The following is a 26,336-nucleotide window of genomic DNA, read 5'->3' on the forward strand; positions in this document are numbered from 1 at the left end:
ACACAACCTGAAAACAAACGTTGTGTATGTTCCCTTTCTGGCTCGTTTGGGCCTCCCACAGAGACACTGATGACACTTTTCCATGTATCTTATTTATGCCTTTTCTTTCTGTTGCTCCAGAATTCCCACAACGTATTCAGCAGTACTTTCCTGATGCTGGCAGCACAGCAAGCAGCAACTTGGCAGGAAAATTCTCTTTCTACCCAGGACCTACCACTGTGCTTTCCTTGCCTCGTATTCCAGAGCAGAATTTCTCCAGCATCGATTCCCTTTCAGAGCAACCCATCCACACTTTTTGATCCCTGGGTTACAAAAAAGACCAAAAAACAAACACAACCCAAAATTGAGTTTTCTTTTATTTTCTTTTTCTTTTTCTTTTTAATTACAATTTCTTCTTTGAATTTAACTTTTTCTGAAATTGACCACCCTCAAAAGAGTTCTATATCTCCAGTGGGCTTGATCTTACTGCTTTATGTTTATCCATTAACTCTCCACTCCCTGCAATCCCCAGCTGCCTTCTGTCCCACTGTCAGGAAAAAAAAGTAAATTTTGAGGAAGAAGGAAGCCATTTCCTGGCAACAACTTAGTCTTAACAAAAGACTTCTCTTGGGAATGCCGGTTTCCAATCTTCCCTTTCCTGGATCCTCCCTACTTGATGTGCAGGTGCAGGAACAGTGAAGGGACAAGACTGTGCCGAGGCTAAGGTCTAGCAGGGGTTTATAGGCTGCCTAAACACTTCTGAATGAAGAGAAGTCGCTGAGTGACTGTGTCAGAAGACCCTCAGCCCTGTCTCTGGGATCCACCCGAGCTCAGGCCTCGCTGGCACCTCAGCAGAGCCAGCAGCGATCCTGCCTCAGGCGGGCTCTGCTCCCCGGCCCGGGGCAGGGAGCCTGGCCGGGCCACCGCGGCTGCGCGCCGCTGAGGGTGCGCGGGCACGCAGTGCCGTCCCTTCAGGGAGGACTCTGAGGTGCTGCAGTGGCTCCAGAGAAGGGCAGCGGGGCTGCGGAAGGGTTTGGAGCGAAGCCTTACGAAGGGCGTGTGAGGGAGTTCAGGGATGAGGGGATCGCTCAGCCCGGAGAAAAGGCGGCTCGGGGGGAACCTCATCGATCCCTGCGGCTCCCTGACAGGAGGGTGGAGCCAGGTGGGGGTCGGCCTCTTCTCCCAGGTAATTTAGCGGCAGGACAGCAGGACAAAGCCTCAAGCTGCGCCAGGGAATTTCTTCTCAGAAAGTGACAGGGCATTGGAATGGGCTGCCCTGGGTGGTGGAGGAGTCACCGTCCCTGGAGGTGCGTAAGGAAAGGCTGCACGTGGCAGTCAGTGCCATGGCCCGGTTGACACGGTGGTGTTCGGCCGGAGGTTGGACTCTGAATGATGCCGGGGCCATTTCCAGCCCCCTATCCCAACCATCCACGCCCCGCGCCGGGCTGTGCGGAATAGCGGAGAAGGGCACGGGTCACGCGCCAGGCGCACCCGCGGCGCCCAATAGGGAGCGAGGGGCCGCCCACGTGACGGAGCGCGCGAACCGGGCGCGCCGGGAGCCCGCCGGGAGCTGCCGCGGGCACCGGGTGAGCAGCGCCCGCCCCTCGCCGTCCTGCTAGGGCGCTGCGGGCAGCGGGCGGGCACCGCGGCTGTGCGGGGCTGCGAGGGTGGCGGTGCCCGTGCGGAGGAGAGGAGAGAGGGAAGGCGAGAGGGAGCCCCCCCCGCTCCGCGTTCCCGCCTCCCTCCGGCGAGTCACGTGATGCGGCGCAACTCTGCCCCTCCCGCTCCCCCCTCGTCACGTGCGCGGGCGCCGGAGAGAGGGTCCTTGTCGCCGCAGCAGGGCTGGGGTGGGGATCCTCACCCGCGCTCTGTGTCGCCGCCAGCCAGTTTTCCCCACAGCCCTGTGGAAGGCTCCTACTGCATGTCCTTAACACTGTGTGTTCTTACTGATTTTTTTTCTTTTTGTTTTCCTGGATCGTGGTGGTGCGGTTTATCCTTCCCTTTTGTCGCCGGCTTCCTGGAGCCTGACTGAGGTACCCGGCTTGTCGGGGAAAGAAAGAAAAAAAAAAAAAAAAAAAAAACCAAAGCAAACCGCAGCTGGAAAAACTCAGCGCTTTTTGTTTTTCCTCGCCCGGCTTTCTATGAACGATTACAGCGTTTGTTCGGGTTTTTAACGCGCTTCTTCTAAACTGAAGGGGTATTTGTTTTGTTTTGTTTTTAAAGGAACTTGCAGAGTTCCAATTTAGAAGACTCTTGTAAATTAACACTGAAGGAATATTTGCCTGTTTTATAAGGAACTTGCAGGGCTCTGATTTAGAAAGTTCAAGTGACCCGTTTGTGCTGTCCTCTACCGACGGAAGGTAAAATGGGCTTTAATCGTTCCGACAAGGGGTGGGATTAAGAGAAAAGGGTACAAAGCATCATAAATGGAAATGTGTTTGGCGAATAGAGTATTTTAGGAAAAACTTTAAGAAGCTGTTTGGAAGATGCATTCATTCTTTAGTGCCTTAATCTGAATGTTTCCCCTTGAATGCTTATCTCTCTATGCGTCAGATTGAAAGACAGGCATTGCTTTAGAAGATTTAGAAGTCTTGTCCTCAGTGAATGGATTTGATAAGTAGCACTAGTGGCTCAGTGTAGGGAAGAAAAATAAGGCAAAGTGTGGTTGTGATTAGAGTTTTGTAGTTGGAGGTTTGTTATGGTGGGTGGATGACTGTCATCCTCACAAGGGTGGTTTCCTGTGGCTAAACCAGTCATGTTCAGTAGCGTTCACGTGCATGATCGTGCTTTTTGCTTGCTTATCTCTCCCTGCTGGTTGCTCAAAGCGAACGGAGGTCTGGTTGTCAGCCTTTGGATCAGCAGTTCTTTCCTCCCCTGTTTGGCTCATTAAGGGCATCTGAAAATAAATTGTGTAGAGGTTTGGAACATGTGAGTTTTGCCATAGAAATTTTGCTTCCTGTAATGTCCAAGGAAAGTAAGTTAAGGCACATGTTTTCAGGGAGTGCAAGTCTCTTCATTGGCAGGGAGAATGCCTCAGTAACATCCCTTGGTTCATAGATCTACTTAACATCAATAGTATTGTTAATATAATGATAGTATATGGTTTCTGTGTTCCTTCTCAGTGCCAAAATATGTGATCAAAAAAAGCAAACGTAGACTGGGGGAAGATCGGTGTGATGTGAAGGGTTTGATTCTTCCTTGGTTAAGGAGTACTTCAAATTAAAAAGGGATTAAGTGTGCCAGTCACTCTGTGTTGTTCTAAAGCCAGATATCCGAGCTTTTGTGTTCTGACTGCTGTTCATAATTCCCCAAGACAATTAGGAGAAATGAAGGCCTGAGCCTGCAGTTTTTCTGTGCAGGACTAGGTCTGCCTAGCTGGAATAAGCTGCAGCATTGGAGCCTAAGGAGTGAGTGAAACAAACAAACGTGCGATTGTGTTCTAGCAGCCTTTGCAAATAAGGGGATAATCTTTGAGGAGTTAACTGTAGTTTTTTTGTTGCGAGGACAATTGGTACTGTTTTCCCGGTAGGATGTTGTGTTAGGCTATTGTTCTATCCAGCGTGGATTTATTTAGCTGAACTATAAACTCTGTAGAGCAGTTTCTAAAATAATTTTAACAAAGCATTTTGTAAACGCTGCCTTTTTTTTTTTTTAAGGCAGGGATTCGTGTTTGTCTTTCATGTGCCATCGTGAATTGGCTTGCAGGCTTTTTATTTAGTAAGCAAATTACTGAGGAGATGAATGTGTAGGCAGCAGAATTTTTGAGGGACCTATGGCTCCAAAAGTGTGTGGTTTTTTAAATTGTGAGCAGATGTAGATGTTTTCCCCCTAATGTTGGTGCCTACCCCGAGGTCAATTTCTTTTTCATCATAATATGTTGCCAGCTCAGTTCCCTTTCTTTTACAAGTCACCTTTTCTTGCTTATTTTTAGCCTAAGTGAAATTCAAAGAGTGATCTCTTTTTCTATTTGGATACTGAGGTTGTTGGACCATTTTGGAGATGTCAGAGCCGTGAGAAGTAGTGTTGGTGTAAACTCCCTCTGCTGGTTCATTTTGCAGCAGAAGTAAAGCTTTGTGTTGTATAATTGTTTCTCTCTGCATCATGCAGCAGAAATTTACTGTTGAGAGGTGGCATGCAGTGTTTCTAAAAACAATTGGGCAGCCAGTTTAAGCTCAGGGGTTTTATACTTATAAGGTTTTTAATTTCAATTAACTTAAGATCTGAGTGTTCATATATGACAGATACTCCTCAGAGCTGCTGCTGCCTTGTTGCACACAGAATGAGTGTGCAACACTGAGCAATAGCCTGAAGCTAATATATTGAGCGAGCTATTAGCATGCAGATTAAAATAACTTGACTGCTTGGGGCTCCATCTGCTACCTTGGCTCTTACAAACTTAGCTGACATGCAGCCCTTGCAGTGTGTGATGTAGCAGGGTCCTGTCAAGAAAAGTAAATAACCTTAGGTGTGGGACTAACACTCTGCAGGAAGGGTGAGTGAAGGACGCTGGGTTTCTTTGTGCTGCTGCTTGTGGTGCCATGTCTGGAGTCTCCTGGATCATCAGCCTTTCATGGCAAGGATTTGCCCAGGAGAAACTTCCCCACGTGCCTGTCTCCTCCAGATTCAGGCAAATGTTGCACAGGGATGAAGTGTGAGTGTGGTTGGTGTGAGGGGTCAGTCACGGTATTGCAGAGCATCTGCTCTTTTGGAAAGGGTGCAGTATGTCTTACAGGATGCTAGAATCAATTTGGTTTCTGTTCTGGTAACACTGAGTAACTTTACTGATACCTCCATTTACAGTCCTACACTTAAAAATAGATTTCTCAAATACGTTTTTCCTCACTTTTAGGGGTTTTTTTTCCCTTCCTGTGTCTGCCAGAACTTTTATTGGACAACTAGGAAATTGGCTGGGGTTGTTAAGGAATGTGTTTTTTAGAGAGAAGAAGGTGGTGCTTCTACCTAAGTGGAGCATTTGTTTTCTGTGGACAGTGAAGAATAAATAGTTAAATCAGCTTTCTATGCACAATTACAGTTAAGAAACAGTAGTCAGTGTATAAGGCCCAGAACTCTGAGGTTTGTATGTAATTTGTCTCTCTTAGACAAAAGGATAAAGGAAAACAGCTGCTGTTGCTGCTGTAGAAATGTTGAAAGCCAGTGATGATAGGTACTCCAGCCAACGGCAGAATCTAAGGACAGTCCTTAATATTTCAAGAGCAGGGAAAAGCGTGTCTTTGAGGAGAAACAGTACATATTACATAAAAGGCAAGAGAGCATTTTTTGTTGTTTGGTTTAAGGATTTTTGTGAGCCTTCGTTGGTTGCTAAATCCTGGATAGAGTTTAGGATTGAGATTTATTAAAGAAACAAACTTGCCAGTGGCAGATGAGTTGTCCTTAAGAGCCTTTTGAGGAAAACCCCTGAAATAACTGTAGAATTGTAGTAACAGTTGAAATGGCTGAAAATATACAGCGTGGTTTTGGGTAAAGCAATGTTAACACCTGTTAGCAATTGTAAGGATCTTCACTTGTGCATTGTTAATTGCTTGTATCTCCAATTTGGGAAGTCTCATGTGCTTGACAGCTTTTATCTATCAGTATTACTTTGACAAGATGTCAGGTTGTGAGGTGTGGGAAGTGCAGCATAACTTGCCTAAGTTTTAAAAGTGCTTGGAAAGGTTTTGTCCAAGAGCAGTGATTAACTGAGTCATACAGAGCAGAAGGGAAAGAAGTCAAATGGATTAGAGACCTAGTGCACAGATCAGGAAGGGAGAGAAAAGGCAACGTATATTACACTTACTACTTTTAGAGTAGAATAGGATCTCTGGGTGCTGTAAAACTTGTCAATTGGCTAGGATATTCTCTAGCAAAATAGCACATTGTCTTCCTGTCTTCACAGGTTATGTTGAAAATTACTTCAGTGAAGAAAATAGTTTTCTTAAAATCCGGGTTGACACGTTTGTGCTTTGGCAGTTGTATATTATATGAGACAAGTGAAATAGGTGAAGTCAGAAGGGACACTTCCTTGGTCTGCTCAAAAGAACAAGTAATTGCTGCCTTGTTTTAATTGATTGATAGTGTCATATGTTAAAAGACTTGCCAAGGTGAGGTGACACATCTTAGCAGCTGACTAGCCCGTGCTTGTAACTGGACTAGAGATTAAGAAGGCTTAAATGCATTCAAACCTGTTTAGCTGTGTAGAATGTGCTATGCCTTGGCATCAGGTAGACTTAAAAAAAACCCAAAAAACTATTCTACAAATCTGTTATGTATGTGTGTGCCATCTGGAGATTTCAGGTGTTTTCAAGACCTGCTTCAAATGTGAAATGGAGAGTTGAGTCAGGCTCTTAGTAAGAGGTGCCTGTAGGGCAGAGCTGGGTTTATTGGATCAAAGTTATGAAATCTGATAAGGAAGCAAACCTTCCTGGGTTTTGTGTTAGGGTTTTTTTTAATGGACATAATTCCACAGTGACCTCTGTGTTTCTCAAACTTCATTTTTTAAATTGTTATTATTGCTACTTTTTTTAAACTCCCTTCTTCTAAGAAACATCTGCACTGAATAGCAGTTGACTGCTGTTGTTAAATGGCTTTCTGAAGCCCAGTCTTAGTTCTCAGCACAGTTTTGACAACCAAGCGTCAGAAGAAGAGTGGAGAGGCTGTCTTGTGTTCTGTTATCCATATCTGGTACTCAGGCATCATCCAGAGGTAGTCTGACTTGAAAGCAGCACAACAAAAAATAGGGGCATTAGGTTGCACTGAAGCAAACAAATGAAAAGGAAAGAACTAAGCGTTGATGAGAGGATGGCATCTGGGTAGAGACTGCAATTCTTACCCATGGAACGATTCCCTGCCTTTTCGTTTTTTTTTTTTTTACTGTTTTATGGTGATTTGTCTTGTCACTGACATTCTGTGGAATTCTTCACCTGATGCTGCCCACATTTCACAAAACTTGCTGATAGCCCTGGGCAGGGATCACAGATTGTAAGCGGCAGAGTCCCTTCAGGGTGTGAGCAATGTTATGTGCAGGGTTGAATGCCTCAATAAGCTCTGGATGTTTGTGCTGTCAGCTTTGCTCCTGAGCTGCTGCAGTCGTCCTGAGGAAACTGGGAAGAGGGAGCACTGGAGAAGAACGTTGTATGCATTTGTGTTCGTTGGCAAACATCTCTGTACCATCATGTTTCCAGCTGTTAATGTGATCCACCTTGTTTCTAAGTAACACATTATGGCAATTTTACTTAATTGCTGTTCTCTGATGTGTTTCACTGCCTAATTACACAAGCTCATGCTTTCCTGCTCTCACAAATATTTTTTGACCATAGCAGCTTTTGATTACACAAGAGGTGGCAGATTTGGGTCATGTTCACAACAGCTCTAGCCTTACTTTTATTTGCATGTTTCACACAACTACTTGCTTACATGACATTTGTAACTTGTAAGATTACCAGAAAACTTGACAAGTGAAAATTTTATAAATTGGAATTGCAGCTGAAATCCCCTTTGTAAATTCCCTCAGAATTCCACTCTGTCACCAGTGGACATTTGCTAGATCATAAATTTTTAATAAGTTTGCTTGTTAAAGAGCAGATGTTTTGCTGCATTGAATATAGTTTACTTATATACCCTGTTAAGAAAACAATCTGTGTTTCTAGTGACTACATGGAAATATAATTACATATTACATGAGAAAGTTTACTTTCAGAGCTACCTGTCTTTTCTCCACATAAAGGAATTTACCTTACTGTCTGTTAATGAAAGCACAAAATACTCTTTCTAATAAGCTTTTTGGATTTTTTGGTTGCAGCGACGTCCTCTTGCTTGTAGAGGCGTCATGACACACAGCAGCATCATGGTGGACGTAGGCAAGTGGCCAATATTTACCCTCCTTTCCCCCCAAGAAATCGCTTCCATTCGGAAAGCGTGTGTGTTCGGCACGTCGGCCAATGAAGCCATTTACATCACGCACAACGACGAGGTGAGCTGCCATCCAGCTGGGCGGCTGCCCCACAGTTAGCTGGTTTCAGAATGGTTGTAGGTTAATAGCTTCTCAAAAGCATGATGTGAAATCTGTGTTTTCTAATATGTGGTGGATATAACATTTGTGTTTTTTTTTTTTTTTTGTTTTGTGTGGGGACAATATAAATGGACTATTTAGCAAAATTTCACATGGCAAAGGCCAGGATGGATTATATGGACTGTTGAAGACAGGCAGAATTTAAAAGAAGGTGTGGTAGCTTGGAGTTAAGTGCAAACAGGTATGAAGATAGAAAATGAGGTTATGGCTTGCTAAGTAAAAAATACCGTGAAAGATTATCTGTAGATCTTAATGATTCAGAAACTCATTATGAGTTGGCATGGTGCTGCTGAAAGAAAATGAGACAGGTGTTCCGGGATGTATTAATGGGAAGGTTTCTTGTAAGACTGGGTAGAGAAGGATTTTTTTTCCCCTGAGTCCTATCAATAGTGCCTGTAGATGAGCCTCCCTCAGTATAGCTCTTTACATGCTTATGCTTTATTTGCTATTTACAAACTGCTTTTAGAAGAAAGTGGTGTCTTCCACTTTCTTTCCACTTTTTATGGTGCAGTTCCTGAAAATAAAAAGCCTAACTTCCAGGACTGTATGAATCTGAATAATTCAGACTCATCAGTTAACATCCAAAGTGCCCTTGTGCAGAGACTCTGGAGGTTGTTCATTTCCATGTGGGATGTCTCTGGCCCCTGGAGGTCCAAGGTGAAACTCTGTCCCCAGTTAATGAAGACCTGAGTATTACACATCTGTGCACACCTGGGTATAAAACATTTGACGTGAGTATTCTTTTGTTTTTCAGGTATTTGTTTTTGGACTGAATTGCAGTAATTGTTTGGGAACTGGAGATAATCAGAGCACAATAGTACCAAAAAAATTGGAAGCCTTATGTGGAAAGAAGATCTCCAGTCTCAGTTATGGAAGTGGACCCCATGTTGTTCTTTGTACTGAAGGTAGAAAATTAACATTTAGTATGGAAACATAAGTTAGAGATTGCATTTAACAGGAATGGATTGTGGTGTAATTGTATTAACTTGTTAACTGGCTAACGTACACTAAGAGGTTCTCGTTGGTCTTAAGTGGAAGTAAATGGATTTTGTAATTGCTGAAGTTTCCATTTCCACTCTGTTGAGGTTTTAGCACTTTACACTGTCACTTATGATGTACTTTGTCTTATCTGGCACTTCTATGTATTTCCACAATCTAGAGGATAGGCTGTGATATATAAATATAAAACAAAGTATATAATTTTCTAGCATACAGATGATTCTTGTAATAGTTTTACTTTTTGTTAGTATTCTTTCAATTCCCTATTATTTGCTAATTTCTTAAAATTCTGTCTTAACCTCCCTGGAATTTTTAGTGGTTTTCATTACAAATATTTTTGCAGATGGTGAAGTGTATGCTTGGGGACATAATGGTTACAGCCAACTTGGAAATGGCACAACCAATCAGGGCATTACTCCTGTTCAAGTTTGCACAAATCTGTTAATAAAGAAAGTGGTGGAAGTAGCCTGTGGCTCTCATCATTCCATGGCGCTCTCATTGGATGGCGATGTAAGTTGAAACCTGTTCAGATCTCTTAATCTCCTTGTTGAAGTGAATAGTGGAGGTGACCTTGCAGTTTGAACTTCTGTCTGTTTCTACAGTGTAATTACAAATATAACCTTTTCTCTTGCTGCCTCAAAATAGGGGATCCTTTTCTTCAGAGCAGACTTGAAAACAAAAAACAACAACAACAAAAAACAAAACAAAACAAAAAAAAACCACCCAAAAACCCCCAAATATCAAATTAACCCCCCTGCCAAAAAATAGCAAGCCTAAAAACAAGGGAAATACAACTTAGTAAACCTTTCTGTCTTTCACAAGGGTGAGACTAGAAAGATGTGCCACTTAGAAGTGAAATAATGGTTTGTGAGGTGCAAAATGTAATTTATTTGCTTGTAATTCTGTCAGTTTGGGGGTGTGTTGAATTTGTATTTACCGGGTTAGAATTTAGTAGTTTTCTTGTAGAAATGTCTTGCATTTCCACACTGGTACTGCAGAAGAATGTTGCTCTGCACACCTCTGAATACCTTCCTGTGTAGCTAATGAAAGAGCCCTTGGTTTATGTCCAAGTCTGCTTCATGCTGTTTGTTTACGTGGCTTCAGGCTATGTGTCATGGGAAACACATACAATTAGTTTCCAGTTATGCAGATTTGACCAATGTATGCACAGTGGAAAATCTGGTTTCAGCTGTGCACTGACAAAAGAAAAGCTCTAATTTTAAAACCTTTTAACAATGAAAAGGGAAGCTAGAGCTCTTCTCATCCTGGTAATCTGAGCATGTCTGTGTTGTTGTCCAGTATGGAATATAGTGTAACAGAATACCAAGTATTTTAAGGGTAGGAAAGAGAGATTGGGTTAAGTGGTCTGTGTTTTATGTGAAAGAAGAGCCTACACTTAGGAAAGATTTTGTGCTGTTGTGTTTGACTTGTTTAAACTACAAAACTTGGTGAGCATGCAAGAAGGAGAGGGTATTCATGCATTACTTACACTAGAGGTGCCAGCTGCTGTGTGGTAGCTGCCTGTGAAGGCCATGCTGTTTCTTGTCATAAATGTGACATGCTCAAAATCTCAGTGGAAGCAGGGAAATTTCTTTGTGTTGACCATGGAATTGGTATTTGCAGCTGGCTCACCATTGTGGCACGTTAATGTACCTTAAATCCATCCCTGGTGTACCTTGCAGTAACTTGGTCTGTTTGTGCTCTGAGCTTTTACCAGAACTGAGTGCACTGAAAGCAAAATGTGTTAAGCAGCTTTACAGAAAGGTTTGACTTCCAGCCCCCTTGTGTCCTAACAAACCTGAAGCCTCGGGGAGACATTGAAGTTGGACATTTGTGGAAATACCTGGCATAATTGGTTGGTATGGTTCAGTGCAAATTTAAAAAAGAAGTATTTTAATGGTAGAATTAAAGGAATGCAGACATTCATGCTTCTCTGGCATGTCCTTTGGCATTTTGATCTACCTTCTGAGATTCTCTACCTAAATATTTGCTGTTATTGAAATGAAAGTATTTTATAAGGCATCTTCAAATATTCAGTAGGAATCAAAGATCCAGCAGTTAGAAGTAACAAAAAGCAAAGGACTGATTCTTTCTTTTGTTCATGTCATTCATTGTAAATGAGTTGTGTTGGTGCGGTGTCTTTTGTTCTTGTCTTCGGTGGGTTGGGGGTTTTTTTGGTGCTGATGGATGTGTTGGTTTTTAATGACTTTTAATGACTTTTGGTTTGGTGTTGCAGTAAACAGCTTCTGGCCCCAAAGGATGTGTAGGCTTCTCACGAGGGTACCTGTCAATGTGCTTGTACTGCCAAGCGTATCAGTGGAAGGTGTTTCCAAGAGGCCAAACTTTGAACTGGATGAAGCACCAGAGAATGAGCCCTCAGAAACAGTTTTATACCAAGCTGTGGCCATGTATACATGCAATAAAAATTTGAGGCACCAAAACCACAGAGTTATAATTTTTTTAATACCAAACTACTTCCCTGTCTTCCTGACTTTCAGATAAAAGGAACTCATATTTTTGCTTGTATTAGTACTAGTTTGCCACAAGAAACTTTATACTGACAGAAATTGTAGATTTTTTTTTTTTGTTAATGCTACTGTGAAACACAAACTGACAAAACCCTGCTCTTTCACAGCTCTTGAAAGATGCAGAAGAGGTATGATGAGTGTCCAGCAATAAATCTGATTTAGAGTTCTTTGAAAAGGACTACATAGCTCTAAACTGGGGAGTTCAAGTGTGTCTGGGAAAAAAATTATGTTCTGGTTTGCATTCCTTTTTCAACGTAATGAAATTATAAAGATAATCACTATGCTCTTTGTCTTACAGTCTGACTTGTATTTAATATGGAACTATGTTCATTTTGTTTTCTGTTTTAGTTAGATGCTATCATTCTTTTGTAATCAGCTGCAAGAAGAGCTATATTCCTATTTGCTAAATGGAAATGTTTATAATTTTTTTCTATTGAAAATGAACTTTAAGCATTTTAGTGTTTTAGTTTACCCAGTCTGGTGCTGCCTGTGGGAAGATTGCCTATTGCTATCATTACTATTATTAAGCTTTAAATTATGTGGCTTTGTTTGTTTGTTTTTATGGACAGCTGTATGCTTGGGGCTACAATAACTGTGGTCAAGTTGGATCTGGATCTACAGCCAACCAGCCAACTCCTCGCCGAGTCTCCAACTGCTTGCAGGGTAAAATTGTAGTTGGCATTGCTTGTGGCCAGACCTCCTCCATGGCTGTAGTAAACAACGGTGAGGTAAGTGCTGCTGCTGCATTCCCTCAGTCTCTGTCACCTGAATCCACCAAGCTGGTGTCTGAAGTGGAGAAATGCTGGCAGGGAGTGCTCAGGTTAGGGCTAGAGTTAGGTTATTGACAGAGTTATCCTGACAACTTCTGTGAGCCAGCTGCAGGAAAACACTGCAAGTAACTGGAGATGCAGTCTTTCAATATTCCTTCTTATGGCAAAGACTGTATTGGAACACAATTCTTACTGAGTCTGCAGCTGGAAGAATTTGAACAGTTGTATTAACTGTGTCTGTCTTCATGTTAGCATAGACTACTTAACATATAAATTATGTTAAATTCTTTTAATTCATTAAATTAGTTTATTTCTTTAAAGCATGCACAATTAAACAGTTAATTTTTCTGCAAGGATACATTGGCTGATCCTGTTTTTTAAACATGTTGCTTAATTACCAGCAACAAACCTAAAACATTCTTTTGAGCATTGCCCTCCCATTGTGCAACTGTTCCATTTGACATGAGTTTATGGTGTTATCTTGCCTTTAGGTATGTACTGTAACCTCAGTTTTACTTCATTTCACCAAACAGAGGGTAGTATCTCCTTGTGAATGGAAGGGCTGCAAAGTCCCTGAGGCTGAGATGGGTTTTCATTGTCCTTATGTATGTCATGGTGTGTCCACTGTAACAAAACTAAAGGAAGAATTAGAAATAAACTGGGGACTTCCATTTAAACTGATCGGTTCATCAGAATAACTAATTTATTGTTCTCCTTAAAAAAAAGGAAAAGTAATAAGGAGAAAGGACAGCATAGAAGTTAAAGTGTTGGTGCTGTGGGAGAGATTTGGATGTAGTGTGAGTTTATGGCAAAATTCCTAGTACTTCAAAGACATGTTTTTCAGCTTCTTTGAAAGGTAAATGCAGGGTGGAGAAGTTGAGTGCAGTAAGTCATTGCAGTTTCTTTAACATCTTTCAACCTTCTCTGTATTGCTCTTCAAATAGCACACGATTTTTTAATAATAAGTACTTTTCTTGGCTTGTGCTTGATACCAAATGCTAAGTGTACTCCTGGTGAAGAGTGGCTTAATTTTGTTTTCCTTGTGCACTCAGGTTTATGGCTGGGGTTACAATGGCAATGGCCAGCTCGGCCTGGGGAATAACGGGAACCAGCTGACGCCGTGCAGAGTGGCAGCGCTGCACAGCGTCTGTGTGCTCCAGGTACGCCCAACGAGGAAGTGAAAGTGCATTCCTGCTGCTAGCTTCTGCTGGAAACCTCTCTTTGGAGTATTATACCTGCTTCTGGATTTCACTAGTTTCAATGCTGAATTTTTTTTTTTTTTTGCTACAATGAGTTATATTTTGCTTATACAACATGCAAGTAAGCTGTGAAATACTCGCTTTGGTGAATGCTTGGAAAGGTTTAAAGTTAGCTACTGTAACTACTAGTAAATTATGGTGTGGATACAATTGCATTATTGTTACAAAGCTAAATGAAACATGCTAGTCAAAGACAAGAAGTGAAGGAGAATCAGATGTTCAAATTTGTTCTAAGTATTCTAATTCTAGTGTTCTAATTAGTCCTTTAGAAGCAAGGGGAGAGGAAAGACGAGACATGGGGGTGGGTTTGATTGTTTGGTGACTGGGTTTAGTTTGGTTTGTTTGAATTTTGGTTGGGTTTTTTTTTGGTTTTTTTTTTTTTTCTTTTAGAGAATCAAACTAGAATTTGGGATTTCCTGGGTTTTTGGGAAGGTTCTGTGGAATTGAATGTGGGAAGTTGGGTTGAAGGGTTGTTGGCTGTTGAACTGTAGCTGTCCCCATTGCAGAGTACTCATACTGTGTGGTATTCAGAACGATTCATCTCTGAAATACTTTCAGAGCATTGCAAGATGTGGTGAAGTTCCGTGTTCCTCATGTGCAAAGAAAGCAGGTAGCATCTAGGGAGATTTGTCTAGTGTGCAGTAAGTTACTTGGGAGCAGCCAATGAAATTAATGAAGCCGGGACTTTTGCAGTACCTACAGCCAGCGTACCTTGTGTTAGCTGCAAGTACTGAGAAGTATCACATTGTGGTGCTGAGTGCAGAGTGCCTGAGGTACTTACCATGAGCTAGCCGAAGGTAATGTGTGCGATATTTTGTTTCTCATCTGTGTTTGGTTCAGGAGTAACGCTGTATACATTTACTTACAGATTGCCTGTGGCTATGCACACACTCTAGCACTAACAGATGAGGGCTTGCTCTATGCCTGGGGAGCTAACACTTACGGGCAGCTGGGGACTGGCAATAAAAGTAACCAGCTCAGCCCTGTGCAGATCATGATGGAAAAAGAAAGGTAATCTTGCTCAAGCTGTTTCTGGATTGATTTAGTCTGAGCATGTGTTATTGCAGTCTCTAGCACTGGAAGCATGCATGTGTAGGGCTTGGTGAATTGTTTTTCTGTTGCTAATGTTAAAATATGGGAAAGGATGGTAACTTACTGTTTACAAAGCACTGAGTGCTTTTTACTGTCTGTAATGGTTATTGAACACAAACACACTTGGCATTTATCTGATACTGAAAGATAATGAATGAATGAATGTTATGCTATTCTGTATATCCTTTGCTTAAAACTGGAGCTATGAAATCAATAAGACAAGCCATGAATGGAGGCATTAAAAAAATGAAAAAGTGGGAAGAAAGAAAACACCTTTGCAAGAAGTGGCATGTAAAGAAGAACAATTTTTGAAAGGTTTAAAATAGCCCACCATGAAAACAGAACTCAATCTGCAAGGTTGCTTGAGCTGAGGACAGATAGTACCCATTTTTTTACCCATACCGGTTAGTAGTTTGTAGTTTTTTAGTTTTCTGGACTCATAAAAGAATGAAATTTACCCTTGTCAATTCTCTTTCATCACCCTTTCTTCATCCTCATATTTGGGGCTGGCTCTTTTGCTGCTCCTCTTCAAAAGTGGTCTCAGTTTATTCTCATATTCTCATATTAATTCTCATATTAATGTGTATACCTACACATTAATGTACCTTGTCTTGGTCTATAGATTCTTAATTTGCAATCTCCTTTTAACTAGGAAACACTTCTGCTTTGTTTTGCTCCTCCATTTGGGAGGTCATTCCTATTTTTGGTTGTTTCTCTCACTTAGCATTAAATTAAAAGCTTCACAGTATTGAGAATGTTTAAGAGCTTAAATAATGGGGGGTGGGGAAAGAAGAAAGGAACTATCACAATAAAAACCACTAAAGTGGGGCTGGTTTGTCTGTGAAGGAACTGACACGAGTGAAGGAAAATGAAATACTCTTTAAAAAACAGTGAAAGAAATGTGTACATTTGCAGATAAAGCAACTTTGTTTTGTTAGTGGTTTATTTCATGAGTACACTAAGGGGAATTATTGCATTTAGAACTGTATGTGAACTCAAGCATGGGGTTATAATAAAACTGGCATTTGTTCAATGGATGAAGGAGGGGGAAAATACCATAGAACTTCTGCTTTGGATCTAAGGGAGAGATAAGTCACTTGAACTTACTCATCTTGCTTGACTTGGCTCCCTTGGAAACAGTGCTAAAAGTGGTGAGCTGTCATTTCCCATGAAGCACATTACTGCTGCTCCTGATATTTTAGTTTATGCAATTCTTTTGTCATTTACATTTAATGCTGGCAGCAGTTACTTAGGAGGTTTCATTTGGTGCTGTCTTGGAAAATATTGCACATACAGATGTAAGGAATGTTTAGACTTCATTTTGTGTTAGCTCAGAGGAGCAGCTGTGGAGGTCATCTTCCTGAATTTTGGTGTTAAATGCATGTTTAACGTGTTACCCTGTACAGGTACTGTAAGTATGTGTACCATAGGTGTGCAACAGTAAATGTTCTGCTGTACTGCTGAAGTGTAGTATAGTCTGTAAAAAGAAGAATCTGTTCTGCTAAGAAAAGAAGGTTTGGAGAGGGAACTAGTTTAGCTTGATAGTTGTGATAAAAAGTAAGTTGTCCCTAAAATAAATGCTCTATGATGTGTCTTGCAGAGATGTTGCATAAAGATTCATAAGTTGATAGTGTAAAACAACCAATCAGTTTTCTTTCTGCCAGAAATTGTTATGTATACTGAAAGTGATGTAGATTCTTTGAGTTTTGTCTTGAAATAATTTTTGCACTTAAAATATGAAGGTTGTGCTAAAACTTTTTTTTTTTTGCCTAAAAATCTAACTCTTCATGGGCATTGTTCTGTAAAGGAACACACATTTTTGTGTGTGTATTCTTAGGTTGCTTGGAAAGATATTTGTTTGTCCTGGTTGATGCATTTCTGGCACAAAAGCATGAAATCCTCTGATGTGTTTTAACCACAGAGAAAAAACAGGAAAGCATAGCTTTTATTTTGAACACGGGAACCCTCCCTGTTTTGCTTATCACATGCACAGAAACTCTGGCAATGTCTTTGTGGTGTTTTAATTGAAATTGTGTTCCTTCTCAGTTCTTGCAATGTTTCAGATAAGAATCTAGGGATTGCCTGAGCAATAGGATAGATAGAACAGGATAGATAAGTGAGCATCAGCAGCTTTAGTATTTTTAAAAACTGTGTGAGGTGGGTGAAAGGACTGTGTAGACTTTATTTAAAAACAACCATAGCTCTTAAAGGATTCATTCCCCTCAAATGAAGCACTGTGTTTCATGTGGAATTTCAATGTTGAGGAAAGTAAACTTAACAGCAAAATAAGAAATCTGAAGTAGAGGCAGCGGGTCAGATCTCTGTCAGCCTACAAAAATCAAATTAAAAGGAGGTAGAAGAAATTTCTAGAATAAGTTTCTGATGTGTGCTGGTTTTAAGGGGGAAAAACAAAACTTGTTTTTTCTTCATCCCCTTTTCCATGGTTATGAAAAGATAAGAGGAAAGTCAGTTGATAAGAATGACATTGTTACAGCAATATCTGATTACAATAAAATCTACAAGCAATCTGAAAATGTCATTGTGGGATTTTTTCTCATACCCTTCAAGCAGTATCACATTTCTGCAGGACAAAACCCCAAGTACAGGAATGTTGCCGCATAGTTTGATTGGCTGTTGTTTTGGTGAGGCTTTGGGAAGTCCCTGCATTCCGTACCTGCTCCTCACCGTGTTTCTCGTGCCCGCAGGGTTGTGGAGATCGCCGCCTGCCACTCCGCGCACACGTCGGCGGCCAAGACGCAGAGCGGCCAGGTGTACATGTGGGGCCAGTGCCGGGGGCAGTCCGTCACCTTCCCCCACCTCACACACTTCGCCTGCACTGACGACGTGTTCGCCTGCTTCGCCACCCCTGCTGTCATGTGGCGCCTGCTCTCCGTAGGTGAGCTCCAGCTCCGCAGTCCCCGTGTCCCTTCCTGAGTAGTACAGCATACTGCTTCCCTGGCAGGCTCCTGTTTCAAGGAGGGAAGCTTGGCAACTCAGTGGCTAGTTGTTTCTTCCTTCTGAAGGAAACAGTCTATTTCAGCAGCTGGGGATCCAGGGTAAAGGTAACAAGATTGTTCACCAGTGTACATCCAAAGCAAACCCTGCCTTACCATTCCACGATGAATTTTGTGTATTTCTTACGTTTGTGTTGTTTGACCTCCAGTTCAGGTCCAGGAAGGAATCCTGAGTCATTTAACAAAACTGTGGGCATTTTTTCCTCTTATATTCCTGCTTGGAAGACTACTCCTGAGGCTTGTTGTTTTAGTATCTAACAACTTTGGATTTTAAGTGTCATCTGTAGCTTTCCTCTCATTAGTATTTGCCCTTCTAGGAGTGAATCTCTCCCTTATGTTTTCTTGTTTTGAAAGTAACAGAATTTTCATATAGCAGAGTACAGAGTACTCTGAATACAGAGTAACAGTTTTCATTTCATGAGATGATTTGTCCCTTTTTTAGTTTGACTTTCCTTAAAGATGGGTAGACTTGTAAGTAATGGTCTCTGTGAAACAAGACTCTTACATAATTGCTTTTTCTGCTGGAACTCTCTTCTTATACTGCCTTGGATTACTCTGTGGGATGCAGTCTCTGTGTCCAACAAATAAGCTCAAACCTTTTTTCTTGATTTTTCTTTGATCCACATGGTGCTAATTCTTATTTGACCCAAATAGGATATAAAGGGCTTAGCTTGCACTTCCTGGAAAATATGAAGGTGTTTTCATGTTCAAAAAAAATAAGGATGGTTCATCTTACATCTGCTGCCTCAGTTTTCAAATTCTCTTAGGACATCTAATCTATTTTCATATTGGCAACAGACCCTAATTTTGTTAGTCTCTCTATGGAATTATTTTTGGGGGGCGATGGATAACATCCCAAGTAACCTCTCTCCAGTGAAGTCTCTCAGACTTTACTATTGCATTTGGCTTGTCCTAACCCAGTTTCTGTGTGATAGCTTCTCATTTAGCACGTTACCACATTTGTAGAGGTCCAGGTAACAGCATCTCACCTGTAGGGGAGAACTGAGTAGAGTAACTAAAAAGAGAGAAGATTAACTTGGAGCAGTCTGCTCCTGAGTAAATCTAAGTCTGCTTTTATCCCATTTGTCACTTTCTCCATTCTCTAATCCTCTGCAATATGTGCTGGTCTTGCTCTCTCTTGCCTCCACACTTGTGGAGGTCTCATGGTTGTGCAGTCTGTTGCCTTATGCTAATAGTGAGAGCGGTTTAAATGACTTCTCTCCCTGGTTTCAAGTCCCTCATTTTTATGAGATATTCCCAGACCGAGTGTAGCCAGGTGTCTGACCTCTATTACCTGCACTTTAATTCCTCTTAACCTCTGGGGATTCTTCCCCACTTACTCTGGCAATCTTACTGAATATTTAAATTAAAAAAAATAATTCTGTGGGCATTTTTAAATCTCCATTTTCCATATGCATGTATTTTTCCCACCTTTTTTTTTTTGTTTGTTTGTTTGGGTTTTTTTGTGTTTTGTTTTCTTAGGGAGAGCTAACTCTGTGTAAAGGTTATTGTTCTATTACAGTTACAATGTCCCTGCCAAAAAATGAATCAGCCACTCAGGATTGGCTGTGGTGAAATACAAATTTGTGGGACTGAGAGTATTTGGAGTGAAAGTTGATCTGCATAGCTTAAGCTAAGCTCATGACCCAGCAAAAAAAGATCACATGAGCAAATGGAGAGGGATTGGAGCATGGTTTAGTTAGGGCAGAGGAGATGCAGTTTCTGTGAGTGATTCATATAAGTCAGAGGAGTGCAAGGTCTTCTGTGGCACAGGCATGGCTTGCTAGTTCTGAGTAGTTTGTTCCAGCTGTATTTCTTCTTAAATGCAAAATAATTTAGTGTCCCTAATGGTGAAGAGTGGTGTGCAGATTGTGTATGGATGAACACTATACAGTCCTGTGGGATACAGGAGACAGATTGCATTCCATTTAGTAGAAATCCATTTGTTTTTCTTTTCCATGCTTCACTTCTTAGAAGCCATGTGCTTTGAAACACACTTCTAAGATGCATCAAAATAATGGGTTAAATTAGGTTTTCTAAAATTTCAGAGGCCTTGCTTTACCAAAAGCCTCAGACAACTTGTGCTGCAACTTCTGTATGATTTCTAGAGACACACAGAGTGGGACCTCTGTGAGACCAGTGCCACAGGCCTCAACAGAGGAAACTGTGGTATCTCTGCTTTAATCCACTGCCAGAGCTGCTGAGGTTCTGTGTCCTTGGTTGTGCCTTCAGCAGCACTGCTGCTGGATTTTGTGTTGTTGTAACTGACTCATAAACTGAGTGATTGGTGTCAGTGATAGTTCATGTTAATGAGCCCTGGCAAGGACCTCATCAGCCTGCAGGCTGTATCCAATCTGCCAGCACAGAAAGGTGACCATGTGGTGGCCTGCTTTCTTTTTAGACCCAGCCCACACCGGCTCAGTGTGGTTGTAGTGCTGCAGGCCACTTGCCCAGGCAGTTCAGGGGTCTTGCAGACTCCATTAACAGCACAGTGCAGGTCAGGGGGCAGAGCTGAGCTGCCTGGAGGCTGGGAATCTCATGGGTAGTGCCCACATGGAGACAGCGTTCTCCAGGTACTTCCCTTAGTGCTGTGCTGCCTCTGTACCATGGGATGGAATGGGAACTGCTGACCACTGCTGCCTGTAGCTGTTGTGGAGCAGCCCTTCCCAACAGAAAATGCTATTGGATTAATTAATCCTTCCCATTTTGCTGCCTAAGCCTGACACAGATCTGTTTTCCTTGATAACTCTTAGCTGAGTTGCTAGCTTTAGTTCGTGATGTGTGTGTTCCACTTAAGATGCTCTTAACATCTCGTTTTGTTTGTTTGTTTTGAAATTGTTTCTGTAGAACATGAAGACTTTTTAACAGTAGCAGAGTCTCTGAAGAAAGAGTTTGACAGCCCAGAAACCTCAGACCTGAAGTTCCGTGTGGATGGAAAGTACATCCATGTCCACAAAGCTGTTCTGAAAATCAGGTAATGATTGTGTTTCACAGCTCTTACTTGTACAGAACAAACTTAGGATATCATCAAAGGGGCAAAAAAATGCAAGAGGAAAGGAGGGACCCCAAAACCTGTAGTAGATGGTATCCATGTATCCATAATAGCTTTAAATGAAGTGATTGTAAAAGGGGGGTCCACATTAATTTTTTGCTGAGCCTGCTTTTCCTGGGATAATAAATTCTGTTAAGTTGGTCTGATTGTAGTGTATACACAGATGTTTCTGTAGCATGGACAAAATAAGAGTTTTATTTAAATGCATAATGAAGTCTACAGTGTTAGGAACCAAAATGTGTACTGCTGGCCCTGATGGGGCTTGATAAAATATTTGTGAGTATTGCAGAGTGCCCCAAATGTGTTTCAGGGGGGCTGTAATGTAACATTCGTGTGTGTGTGTATAAGTGTTCCAGATGATGTGTCTGTCTCCTAGGTGTGAACACTTCAGAACCATGTTCCAGTCATACTGGAATGAGGATATGAAGGAGGTGATAGAAATAGACCAGTTTTCCTACCCTGTGTATCGTGCCTTTCTTGAGTACTTGTACACGGACAGCGTTGACCTCCCGCCTGAAGATGCAATAGGTACTGCTGATGGGTCAGAAAGCAGCATCCAGAAAAACTGGGGCAGGACTTGCCCCAGTATAAGTGACTAAATACAGGCTTCTAGTTGAGCCTATATGTGTTTTACTGGTGATTAATTAAGCTGTCTTTAAAATGCTGTTGTAGCAAACAACTACAGCAAAAATGGTGTGTATTTAGAAGTAAACTGTGAGCAGTTTGGTCAAGGCTGGGAGAGAAACTATTTCTCCGGGTGAAACTACTTGCATATTTTACTAAATTGAGTCAGCTACTGTTTGGCATACTATCAAAGAATCTCAGTAGATCTAATGGGGAGGAAACTTGGACAGCAGAGCAATTACAGCAAGCTGTAATTCAAGCCTCTTTCTTGATAATAGTAGTTTTTTACTCATGTTGTGGTGCCTGCCACTAGGTATGCAAGTCAGTAGGACAGCTTTCATATTTACAGAAATTAACAGGAGTGCAGAATGGGGTAATAAAAAGCCCTTCTTTGCCTTTAATCTGCATTTTCTGAATAGTGACCTTCTTGGAAAAAGCACATTATAGAGATACAGAGCTTTGCAGGGGCAGAAACAGATGTTGAAAGAGCAGAGATAATTTTACAACTGACTGATAAGATGATGTTTCAATTTGCAGGGCTTTTGGATTTGGCTACTTCATACTGTGAAAACAGACTGAAAAAACTGTGTCAGCACATTATCAAGAGAGGAATTACTGTGGAAAATGCATTTTCATTGCTCTCTGCTGCTGTCAGATATGATGCAGAGGTAAACTTCTAAAGTTCAATCTCTTAAATGGGTGGCTGCTTCCTGACTTAAACTACGGAGAAAAGCAGCTGGCTACATTTTCATATAAGCTCTCTCTTTCATTTAATACTATTTGCCATTTTCAGAATTTGAGAATGTTGCATTTGCATCTCATGGCAAATATGGTTTTTGTATGTAATTTTTTTTAGTTTTTCCCCCATAAACCAGTACTGGGAAGGTGAACTAGTAAACAGATATTTCTGATGATAGAAACACTAACTCTGAAACAAGGGGAGGGTTTAAACAAAAAGAAGTAACAATGAAAATCAGGCTTTTAAGCTTTAAGTTACTTATTTGTAGGGCTGTGTGTTGTGATAACATGGTGGTAGGTTGGGGATTGAGTGCATTTGGGATATTTTTTTGGTTGGTGGGGTGGGGTTTTTTGGCTTTTTTGTTTTGTTAGGTACAAATACACTTCCAGCTTTCAGAGTAGGCTAATGAAGTGTCAGGATAGGAACCACTTCAGGGGCCTCATAAACGTTGAAGACCGAGCAACAGTGTGTGAAGAGGGGAGTGAAACCTCCTCACTGTGGAATGTCTGATTTCACTACTAGATCCCTAACATGCTTTAGGAACTAATCAGGAGGTATTCCCGGGCTTGCTTTGGCTGTTTGTGTTCAGTAGTACCTGTGCATTGTGTTGGCAACTTTACAGTTGGTTGGTTTTGAAATTGCTGCTTATGCTTACAAAGCAGTTTTTTGGTACTCAGTAAATCAACTTATTGCTTTTTCTTGTACTTAATTTCCAGCAGCTGGCATGCAGCTTGCCTTAACTTATTTCAGAGGCTTGAGGTGTGGATGCTTGTTTGACAGACCTTACCCAAAGGCTGTGTTAGTGTCTGTCATGGCTTCCTGTCTACTGTGAATAGTGATGTCTTTGGTAGAAGTTCCTCAAAAATAGGAAGATTCCCATATTTTAGCCTCCAGAGATGGTTTGCAGGATGGGACTTCAGTGTGTGATTGATTCTGCTTGTAAGGGCTGTAAGAATTCCAGTTACTCTGCCAGACCTGTAGCTCCCTAGCTAAGTCAAGTTAGAACCATAGGCTTCAGTGCTGCTTCCAGGAGAGAATGGGTGATGCTGAGGGCTGGGCTTTAACAAAAGGTTGGGTTTACATGCTGCACTGCTGGCAGGGGGCTTGCAATTTCTCAGCTGATGTAGTTCATTCAGGAGGGTATGTGCCTGCAAGACAGCACTTAAAAGAAGCTGCTTCACTAATTTAAAATACCTCCATGACATGAAACTCCTGCAGTTTCTTTTGGTGACAGCCCTGACCTAATTTTAGCCACTTCAGTCAATCTTCTCATTGTAGCTTTTAAAGTAATCCTTAGCTGTACCTTGTGCCTTTATTCACCTAAGTCTATATTAAGTTTGCTGAGAGCTCATCCATCTGCAAATGAAACTCAGCCTTTCTTTTTTATACAGAACTTTAGATTTTCCAGAGTTACTAATACTACAATAATTCTGTTTATTGTATGCTTCTGTTGCATTGACTTGGAATATGAAGTTTCTAATAAAGCAGTGCAAAATATTGTAATGTGTATGATGTAATTTTCTTTAAAATGCTAGTTAATTCTGTTATTAAAAAATACCACAACTGTCAGTGTTCAGTTCTAATAAGATTGTCTTTTTTTGTTGCACAGATGCCACACAAGTCAAGATCTGCAGCTTCAGAATGCCTGGTTTTAGGCCAGGATATATTTTTATATTATTGTTGTGTCAAGAACTGGCACTGGCACACACAGTTGCTCTAGTTTCAGTGTTGACCTTAAGAGAAAACATGAATATTATTCAGTGTTTCCTACTTCATGGGACTTAAGAGTTTCTGCAAGTTGTTATGCCTTTCTGCAGTGCCCAGTCTGCTCAGCAGCCAAGGAAGGCTGTGTTCTAACATACAGACAGTCCTACAAACATCTAATAAAGAAATTAGAACAGTGTGGGCAGTTGCCCTTTTGTAAGGGCTGCAGCACCCTCCTTAGAGCAGCTTAGATCTGCACCACAGAGTGATTTCCTCCTCAAAGGAGGAGTTGGAAATCATCTGAGTGGGAAGTGTTCTGTGGGGAACCTTACACAGACAAGGACTGTGCCTTTTTTTGTGCTCTTTAAGGCATTTTCTCTGTCTGACATCACCTGGGTGCAATGAGGGCTGCTAGGCTTTTCCAATTATTACATGGGAGGCACTTCCAAGTAAACTCAAATATCGGGAGCCCACTTTCTGCAAGGGCTGCTGTGCTGCACCGTGCTCCAGTACTGCATTTGAATCACACTGGGGAGCCCTGTGAAGTACTTTGTAGCAGAGTCTGTTTCTAATGCTCAGAAAGACCTTCTGCCTAATCTCTGCTGTACAAGCTATCCAGTCACCATACACGTGCACTGAGCCTGGGGACATGGAACTTGAAGGCCCTAGCTAAGCCCTTCAAGAAGCAGGAAGGAAGTCAAGCAACTTACAAATAGATTTGTTCATATTGTGAAAGGAAAGAGCTGAATTTTTTTTATCCACAGTCTTGGTTATACATCATTACCCCAAGATCTCCTATTTACGTTAGGGTTTCAAAGTTGTCAGAGAATGCAGATGAAACTCTTCAAGTGTGAGAACTTACAATATATATTGCTCAGAACAGCTGTTTTTTGTGACTGCTGCTATATAGTGAGAAACCAATTTTGGTTACTTCCCCTTGTAACTGCATTTACATAGTGACATATGTGGGTAGAATCATTATTTGCTGTTGCATTTACATGGTGACTGTTGGGGGGAAACAGAGCCACTGGATGTGTTTGTCCAATTTGCTGCAAAAATAAAACATAAACAGGCATTTGTGCCTCAACGATATTTTCTTTGATTGAAAGCAAAGATAACATTTTTTTCTTTTTTTTTCCCCACCTCTTTAGGACTTAGAGGAATTCTGCTTTAAGTTTTGTGTCAATCATTTGACAGAAGTGACACAAACTACAGCATTTTGGCAAATGGATGGTCCCCTGCTAAAGGAATTTATTGCTAAAGCCAGTAAATGTGGAGCCTTTAAGAACTGAAAAAAATGAGGCCGTAAGTCAAGGTGTTTGTGGGGCTCTTTTTCCAGCTACAACGTAACTGTGTGGGTCCAGGCAAGTGTTAGGTGGGCTCTTCCACCACAGGACCTGAAAGGCCACAGTGAAAACAAATGTTTTTAGTGCTCAAGAGTGAACTGTTGTAAGAATGTCAAGCAAAATACTCACTTGCATTTAACAAACCTGGATGGTGGATGCAGCTCAAGGCTTCAGGCAAACAGGGAACGCTGCGGTGTGCAAAGGATTCCGGCTGGTGTTCGGACTTGCCTTTCCAGCCTAGGAAATCTCTGTTCTAGCACCGCCTGCTCGTATTTCCAATTTACTATTTGGGGTTGGAAAATAGTCTGACCTGGGCCACTGAATGATGGCACTTAAATCATTAACTCCCTGGGATTATAGAGAAGCAAATGGCATGGTTCTCTCTTCCTGCATTTGCATGATTGTGAATGAATTGGCCATTTGCTGTTTGTAATTAACCAAGTGTATCCAGTGCTTCAAGTGTGCAAAAATAATTTATCTTCAAAGCCTACGCAAGTGACTTCGAAGAAAGGAGTTACTAGGAGAACTAATTTGAAGTAAATCTCTATATTTGGGTATATTTTAATATAAGTTGCAATGTGTAATTTGTGTAATCTGTTCAAGCAATATTTATAATGCTTAATGGAAATGACTTCAGATTATGTTGGTTCCCTCAGAGGGGGAATGGAAAGCTGAGTGGGATTTTGCTTTTAATTCTTGTCTAAATTTAAACTACATGTAATAAAGTTCACTTTTTTGTACCTCTTCACTAGCAAACTTTGGATTTTGAAGAACATTGCAAGCTTTTTGTGTTACATACAGCATCTAAGTTGCTTCATTTAAAAAACTTCAACAACAAAGGAAAACCCAAATAAACAACAAATAAAGCCAAAACCCAACTCATCCTATACAATGAATCTTGCTGCTTTCACTGTGCCTGGCAAAACACCTGTAATCTTGATTTCAGAAGTTCACAAATATCTTTCTAGGCACTAATTTTAGACCTCAGTGGTTCACTCCATCTGACTTTTTTTACTAAGTCATCCTTAAGTGGCTGTAACCCTTCAGACGGTATGTATGGACCATCCTTATCATTCTTACTGTGTTTAATGGCAGAGTTTGTCAATGCATTTTTGGTTTAGGTCGGTTTTTTTTAGGCTCAGTGGCCCTCAAGTCCTGGCCTTGG

At 41.3% G+C, this 26,336-nt stretch overlaps 1 protein-coding gene across 3 annotated transcripts; it reads left to right on the forward strand.

The window, feature by feature from the left end:
• The first annotated feature begins 1,529 nt into the window (after positions 1-1,529).
• Positions 1,530-25,915, forward strand: RCBTB1 (RCC1 and BTB domain containing protein 1). 3 transcript variants are annotated; one of them, XM_041467006.1, is made up of 12 exons: positions 1,530-1,565; positions 7,775-7,945; positions 8,799-8,949; positions 9,387-9,553; positions 12,141-12,299; positions 13,394-13,501; positions 14,469-14,611; positions 17,398-17,588; positions 20,554-20,680; positions 21,135-21,286; positions 21,920-22,050; positions 24,977-25,915. In XM_041467006.1, exons 2-12 carry the CDS (start codon positions 7,802-7,804, stop codon positions 25,115-25,117), a joined length of 1,614 nt encoding a protein of 537 aa, XP_041322940.1. In that variant the 5' UTR covers positions 1,530-1,565; positions 7,775-7,801; the 3' UTR covers positions 25,118-25,915. The 3 variants fall into 3 exon arrangements, with proteins under 3 accessions (XP_041322940.1, XP_041322938.1, XP_041322939.1); XM_041467004.1 differs by lacking the exon at positions 1,530-1,565 and adding an exon at positions 1,800-2,012; XM_041467005.1 differs by lacking the exon at positions 1,530-1,565 and adding an exon at positions 2,056-2,339.
• Positions 25,916-26,336: the final 421 nt, after the last annotated feature.

This window comes from Pyrgilauda ruficollis, unplaced genomic scaffold (assembly GCF_017590135.1).
Source record: "Pyrgilauda ruficollis isolate IOZ18807 unplaced genomic scaffold, ASM1759013v1 scaffold20, whole genome shotgun sequence".
Taxonomy (NCBI): Eukaryota; Metazoa; Chordata; class Aves; order Passeriformes; family Passeridae; genus Pyrgilauda; species Pyrgilauda ruficollis.

Bases quoted from the DNA above. Each gene is read 5' to 3' on its own strand.
- RCBTB1 (XM_041467006.1), top strand. From the start codon at position 7,802: ATGACACACAGCAGCATCATGGTGGACGTAGGCAAGTGGCCAATATTT. The intron at 7,946-8,798 runs GTGAGCTGCCAT...TTTGTTTTTCAG, and splicing joins ACATCACGCACAACGACGAG to GTATTTGTTTTTGGACTGAA. The intron at 21,287-21,919 runs GTACTGCTGATG...TTCAATTTGCAG, and splicing joins CCCGCCTGAAGATGCAATAG to GGCTTTTGGATTTGGCTACT.